This window comes from Electrona antarctica (assembly GCF_951216825.1).
Source record: "Electrona antarctica genome assembly, chromosome: 5".
In the NCBI taxonomy this organism is placed as follows: domain Eukaryota; kingdom Metazoa; phylum Chordata; class Actinopteri; order Myctophiformes; family Myctophidae; genus Electrona; species Electrona antarctica.
This window is the reverse complement of record NC_136810.1, coordinates 1069969-1077796: the sequence shown is the minus strand read 5'-3', so window position 1 is coordinate 1077796 and position 7828 is coordinate 1069969. Positions and strand designations below refer to the sequence as shown.

General features: G+C 45.3%; 1 protein-coding gene across 1 annotated transcript; it reads right to left on the bottom strand.

The window, feature by feature from the left end:
- Positions 1 to 4386: 4386 nt before the first annotated feature.
- Positions 4387 to 7222, bottom strand: LOC306923156 (uncharacterized protein). The gene is made up of 5 exons (XM_079501184.1): positions 7148 to 7222; positions 6507 to 6584; positions 6326 to 6385; positions 6189 to 6233; positions 4387 to 4940 (listed from the first exon to the last, which is right to left on the bottom strand). The coding sequence occupies exons 1-5, from the start codon at positions 7203 to 7205 to the stop codon at positions 4537 to 4539; spliced, it is 645 nt and encodes a 214-aa protein (XP_079357310.1). The 5' UTR covers positions 7206 to 7222; the 3' UTR covers positions 4387 to 4536.
- Between the last annotated feature and the right edge of the window lie 606 nt (positions 7223 to 7828).

Here is a 7828-nt window from a genome sequence, read left to right as displayed (position 1 = left end):
GAAATGTAAACAGCAGATCATACAGGCATTTTAGATTCCTCATCTGACTTAGCTAGTTTGCATTTGTAATGTCGCCATTTACTCTCCGCTCGTACGGTGCAGGCCGGGCGTGGTGAAAGTCATACAGCAAGACAGAGTTATGCCAAATATGGATGTCCTAGGCGTAAATGCACCCCACTCAATGCCATTTGTGGCAACCTTGCATAGCATTTGACCACGCTCGCCTGGTAAAGACTAAACAAAGGATGTTCCCGGTATCAGAGCTGTATTCTCTCACAACATTACTGCAGACCAAACATTAGCGCCTGCGTAGTGATTTTCCCAATAGACCCATGCACGCGCACCCGCAGTCCCAACACGCCCCCCCCCCGCACGCACATACATGCACACAAACGCATTGGAGCGAGCTGTGAGGTTACATGACTGAATACGGTATTGCTTACTACATGTACTACCCTGGAAAAAAAGAATATCAAAATGTAATGTTTAAGACAATGATAAGAAAATAGATGCCGTAAAACCTGTAAAATTAACTATTCCTGATACATTTCTGAAGATATTAAACAGGACAGTATTCCCCCACCACACTTCACAGAGCCTGGGAGGGAGAGCCACGCACGCACACACACGCATGCACTAAGCAGCTTCTCCTCTCCCCGGCACATTCCTGAGAAAGCAACAGTCAGGTTCCGGCCCCTCTCACCCTCCCGTGTAGCAAATTACTCTGCTGAGACTCTGTGAGAGGAACCCGACCCGTCTGACACTTTCTCGTCCCAAGGGGAACATGTCAAGATTCCAAACACTTTTATAACCTGTGATGATATGATGGGGTCATACCCCTTCAACATCCCTGTACTCTGTATTTGCCACAGTGAACTAAGCTACACAGACAACGTCATGACCCTGTCCACACGATACAATGCTCACAAATACTAATCTATAACATGGGTCATAAACTACTATTTCCTTGTCTGTTACTCCTTAATTACAAATGTTGTATATTTCAATGGCATTTTAGCTCCTTGCTGGGAGCTCGGGCACCACGTGGCACGGTACATTTACACGCACACACATTCAGGGCCGAAACCCAGAAACACAGAGAAGCAGCACAGTTGAGTAACTGGTAGAACATGGTTAATACCCGAAGGTCATGAATGTATCTTAAATCTTACAATTAATTGAAGCTAATTTAAGTATATTAGCATGTGTTTGCCACTAGCTATGAGTTTGGTAGTGTCATATCCCTAATATGTATGGCATGGTGTAGTACAGTTGAGTTTGGGTTTTTTCATCCCAGCCTACTGACAGGAAATATGCTGAGCTGTGTATCAGACGGTTATTCTCTTGAAACCACATGGTTTGATGGAAATCATAAACCTACATTTCTTATCTCTTTACACAACTAACAGGGGAGTAATTATGCCACTCAGTCACACATCATTATGATATCAGATTATCAGGAAGCTCAAAGTCTAGACATTAAAGTGCATGACAGTAAAGTACACCTTTAATGAGCCTAACAATATGCTGTCGGAGGACAAGCATAAAAGCTTTTTTGTTCCAGTACTGACTACAGTATGTGGACCATGGTGACATTGATCAATTCTTGATAAAATAGCTTCTAATATATTATTTAGGCCCCAAAATCTAAGCTCTCCCCACCTCCCCCACAGCTCCACATTCCAGGACACAGATAAGACAAGACAAGCAGAATGGGGCATTTAAGAAACAAAAATGACATTTAGACCATAATGGATAGCCGATAAATAACCAAATGTAATCTTTAAAAAATTAAAATTAAATCTGGGAATTAAATAGCCAAATTCAATAATGGCATCCTTGATGTTACCTTGTTTTGGGGTGATATAAACATGTAAATGGTAAGTGTTTTGTAACCATGTTCGCTGCTTGAAACACAAAGCAGTCTTTTAGTCAAACTTTATCAAGTAAAATAAATTAACTGTGGTTGTGTCTGAAGTTTTGAAACAAGATGGCCTTGCACTCAGCTACCAGCTAAATTAATAACAACGTTATAGCAAGCGCTAAGCAGCTTGTCTAAAAGTAACCTTTTGCCCAACAATACATCACATCAACAGAGCTGAATGTTTAGCTATCTAAACATATATATATACATTATATATGTGTATTGTATTTATTATTATTATTTTAAATGGAATGGCTGGAACCTGGAAATGAAGAGTTTACCCTAGTTTTCAAAATGTAAAATACACATACTACATGCATACAACACAATCCACTGTAGCCTGTCAATCACCCAACAGGTCAATGCATTCAGACCTGCCAAATGTCAATATGGTATCACACCCAATTATCACTATCATTTTAGCATTTAGCATAAGCTCTGGGTATATAAATATTTGTAGTGATTGCCCAAATGGCTGGTGTCGCTGCAATATGCATATGAACAGCACTACCTAGTTTGTGCACATACACAATAACCTTGTTGGCTCTTGCTGTTATAGGTGATTATTTTAGAACTTGGTATTCATATTTTAGAGAACTGTTAACTTGAATTATCAAGTTTGTATTTGATCCCTGCTGCATCATGTCAAATGCAGTTTGTCTCAAACATTCTGAAATGTCTTTTCCCTTGTCCTAAGGAAAACCATTGAGTTTGATCTTACAGTCATCACTATCAGTGATGTTCATTTGGATTAATTAACAGTGGGACTTTTAGCTGCTAATGTTTGTTGAATGAAAACTTTGCCGCTCTTTGTTGAAGGACAACTCGGCCATCTTTCAAGCTAGTCTCCCTTTAGGAGTGCAACTTTTATTAATGTTCTTGGCAATACTTTTGTGGGAAATGTATAATGTTTATAATTTACTACACGATTTGGTCTGATAAACCCCCAGGATACAGTGTCTCTTCTCTCCGATATCAGATTATTTGTGTATTCAGTTTCCCACTGGCCAGGTGAGAAACGGAAAATATTATATCAGAGGGGAGAGAGACGAAGTGGGGGTGGGGACGTGTATCCGACCAGATGTTATTATGAGAATTGATGTTAACCTGAATTCAAACAACACATTCACCTCTTTATCTGACTCCAACAAAATAAAAATTGAGAATGTGTTCGTAAGGTAATAACTGAACTAAAAGAACAGAATGGGTGTAGTAAGAAACTTTACTGTTTCCTTGTGCCCTACTGGGAGAGTATTTTTACTTAGTTACAACACTTGAGTACTTTAATGGCGGTGAGCTGGGGCACCACGTGGCAGTCGCACATCATAGGGGGGCCTACCATGAGTAGTCTACCCCTCACATTAAATATGAATATAATGTTTTTCCTATATAACACATATATGATATTTTAACCAGAGTCCCTGCAGTGGACTCTACCATAAACTCTATAAACCAGAGTCCCTGTGGACCCTACCATAAACTCTATAAACCAGAGTCCCTGTGGACCCTACCATAAACTCTATAAACCAGAGTCCCTGAGGACCCTACCATAAACTCTATAAACCAGAGTCCCTGAGGACCCTACCATAAACTCTATAAACCAGAGTCCCTGAGGACCCTACCATAAACTCTATAAACCAGAGTCCCTGAGGACCCTCAATACATTTCAGAGTCTCTATCAGATGCTGTTCAGTACTCAGATCACTTAATATGTTTATGTTTTCCCATTAATGGTTTTGGCCTAAATTTAGTTTAATTTAGTTCTCCTACAAGTAGCTTTAAGGTGGTGCACTTCGCCTATAATAAGCATAGAATATATGCATACCTTTTGTTATGGGACCCGAAGTTAGTGCAACACCCAAGTTTTTGCAGGAAAACGGCTGTTTGGTCTTTTGGGTTGGTCTATCTCTGTTGTATGAGAAGCCCGCAGACGGATATGCTCGACGTCGCAGGGTCACCAGCCTGATGCTACACGGTGTGGGAGTGCTCTGTTTATCCTGAGGTCCGGGGGCAAATACACACACAGAGATTACCCACTACCCAAAGCTTTGATCTTCTAATCATTCCACCGTACAATGAAAGGCAGAACTCAGTGTTACCGATTAGCCCTAGCCCGGCATATATTTATTGATTACATGGGGGCATTCCCCTGAAATGAATAAGAACAGCATTTGAATATGAATAACATATATACGACCTGTTATTTCGCGAATCATATTCGCTCCATATCAGCTCGTCGGTCGGGGCCCCTGGAAGCAGGACAGAAGGCTTGTTCTGTCATGGAGAATTCTGACGTGTCTCTACTTTCTCAGACCCTATATAGAAAACTTTCTGTCGCTCTGTGACCTTGCTTGAGCACATGCAGCTAGGGTGCACACTCTGTTAATTAATGGTACTGCTTAAAGGTCTACTTTATACCACCAACACACACACACACACACACACACACACACAAGAAAATAGCTTAAACCCCAAGAATACACACACACACACACGTGCTGGGCCTTGATTCACACATGTAGTCTTTTTTCAGCCAGCCAAAGCTCCACTGACTTGCACTCGTGCATTGCACAAAAGCGCCCACAGCCACGAAGGTAGCTGCGTCCGTAGTCTTATTTTTTTAGCTGTCCGCCCAGCTGGCACAAACAGCTATCACCGCTGCTCTTACCGTGCTTCACTCTCCAGGCGGTGGTCCTCGGAAGCCTGGATTCGTCAGCCCCCCGTTCCTTCAGCCACTTGACCCTGCCCGCCTGGTGCATGTCTGTTACCGTGCAGTAGTAGTCGCCCTTAAAATAGGCATGGCCCGTCTCTGCCCTCCTAGCATGGCCACATTCATTGCAGGGGTCACCGGCCTTCTGCCCTCCATGTGTGTGCTGAGCGAGGACCGCCCTGTCCTTCTCCTCCCTTTTCTTCCTCCTGTAGATGGTGCATCTGGTGGGGAGAGCAGAGGAGGAGGAATGTGCCCTTGACGGACCAGCCTCGGGCAATGCTTCCTCTTGTGCAAGAGGACGGCGGCCTGAATGAAGTGCAGAGTAGAGAGATGACAATAAGATTACATAAGGCTAAAATAAAATGTACTTTGAGTCATCAGCACTTTGTTCTGACTGAGTGAAATACAAATAAACTAATTTACTTCTGTCCAATTAATTTCTGTCAACATCATTCACAGCTTGACTGTGTCCAGATATACACCTTTTTTAGTGACTTTTCTTTTCCTGCTTTTCACGACAGCAGGAGCTCGTGGGGGGGTGGAGGTGGGTGAAGGGCAGGGCGTGAGGCTCAAGGGGGGGTGGAGGTGGGTGAAGGGCAGGGCGTGAGGCTCAAGGGGGGGTGGAGGTGGGTGAAGGGCAGGGCATGAGGCTATTGGGGGGGTGGAGGTGGGTGAAGGGCAGGGTTTGAGGCTCTTGGGCGGGTGGAGGTGGGTGAAGGGCAGGGCATGAGGCTATTGGGGGGGTGGAGGTGGGTGAAGGGCAGGGCGTGAGGCTCTTGGGGGGGTGGAGGTGGGTGAAGGGCAGGGCGTGAGGCTGTTGGGGGGGGTGGAGGTGGGTGAAGGGCAGGGCGTGAGGCTGTTGGGGGGGGTGGAGGTGGGTGAAGGGCAGGGCGTGAGGCTCTTGGGGGGGTGGAGGTGGGTGAAGGGCAGGGCGTGAGGCTCAAGGGGGGGTGGAGGTGGGTGAAGGGCAGGGCGTGAGGCTCTTGGGGGGGTGGAGGTGGGTGAAGGGCAGGGCGTGAGGCTCAAGGGGGGGTGGAGGTGGGTGAAGGGCAGGGTGTGAGGCTCAAGGGGGGGGGGGGTGGAGGTGGGTGAAGGGCAGGGCATGAGGCTATTGGGGGGGTGGAGGTGGGTGAAGGGCAGGGCGTGAGGCTCTTGGGGGGGTGGAGGTGGGTGAAGGGCAGGGCGTGAGGCTGTTGGGGGGGTGGAGGTGGGTGAAGGGCAGGGCGTGAGGCTCTTGGGGGGGTGGAGGTGGGTGAAGGGCAGGGCGTGAGGCTCTTGGGGGGGTGGAGGTGGGTGAAGGGCAGGGCGTGAGGCTCAAGGGGGACATCGAATTTGCACGCTCTGGAGTGTATGTTGGGTCTCCCAAATGGGAAAAGACGGATGACTCTGAATCTGAGGACTTTGTCTCAGCTACAGGAGAGAATTAAAATGCTTTTAGGCTCATTAACAAGAGACAATAAGAAATGTGTTGCATTGTCTGCTAACACACACAGACACACACACACCAGCAGACAGCTCTACAACCCTTTAAGTGGAGTGAGTGAGTGAGTGTACCTTTTATTTGTTCGACTGCTGATGACTTGGCTTCGCGTGGCAGAGCTTCAGGAAGATATATGATGTAATTAAATACTTTAGACATTAGGCACTTAGGAGTACACATCAAACAATAACACGCTCTAATATATACACACCATGTCTGGGTTTCTTTTCAGAGCTGGAGGAGCTGGTTGAGGTGGAGTCGTCATAGTCAACTATAATAGAGAAAATTGGAAGTGTCATCTTAACCACAAAAGGCATCAAACTGTGAAAATAGCTGATCTACCACTATATCACTATACCTATTTCACATGCTCACAATGTTATAATATTCACCTATTCTGTTGGTTTTGAAGGACCTTTTCCTGCCGGAGCTTTTCATAACCACAGAGGTCGGGAGGCAGTCTGTGTCAACTGGAATAGAGACATTTTTAATTTTGTTAGGCTTTTTACACACACGCACACATCAAACTGTGAAAATAGCTGATCTGGAGCTTTTCGTAACCACAGAAGGCAAGGTGTCGCAGGACAGGAGGCAGTCTGTGTCAACTGGAATAGAGACATTTTTTATTTTGTTAGGCTTTTTACACACACGCACACATCAAACTGTGAAAATAGCTGATCTATGCTCACAATACCATTAGGCTTCCTGGCCTTTGTTTCCACCACAGCAGGCAAGATGTGAGCAGGACTTTGAGTCATCTGTCATTTGTCTTTTTAAAAATAAACACTGAAACATGATTTGACTGTAAAGCTATAGCCAATACATGTATTTATTGTACCTTGTGAAGTCAGTGTGGCATACTCCTTGGCATACTCCTTGGCATACTCCTTATTAGGGCAACAAAGATGTCCTGTAGATATTTAATGTCAAACACTTTCTGTACTGACGCTACCATACACACACATATAGCGAGAGAATATAACATTTGCATTGCATTTCATATCTATATTAAAATAAAGAAATAGAAACAAACCTGCACACAAAGCACAAGCTAGTCTTTTCAGTCTGACGGAGCACGGTTTCACCTTCATGTTAGATCTGCTGGAAGATCATAGAATATACTTTATTATAGACACTTTCTCTGCTGCTGCTCCACACACCACACCACACACAGTAACAAAGCAGATCTTCATCAGTGACATACATACATCTAGGAAACACTATGCTTTCTTTATCCATCTTCAGTGCAACGCCTCAGTGTTTGTGTGAATGAGTGAGGAGTGACTGATAGAGGACCAGCTGGGGTGAATGAGTGAGGAGTGACTGATAGAGGACCAGCTGGTGTGAATGAGTGAGGAGTGACTGATAGAGGACCAGCTGGGGTGAATGAGTGAGGAGTGACTGATAGAGGACCAGCTGGGGTGAATGAGTGAGGAGTGACTGATAGAGGACCAGCTGGGGGTAAATGAGTGAGGAGTGACTGATAGAGGACCAGCTGGGGTGAATGAGTGACTGATAGAGGACCAGCTGGGGTGAATGAGTGAGGAGTGACTGATAGAGGACCAGCTGGGGTGAATGAGTGAGGAGTGACTGATAGAGGACCAGCTGGGGTGAATGAGTGAGGAGTGACTGATAGAGGACCAGCTGGGGTGAATGAGTGAGGAGTGACTGATAGAGGACCAACTGGGGTGAATGAGTGAGGAGTGACTGATAG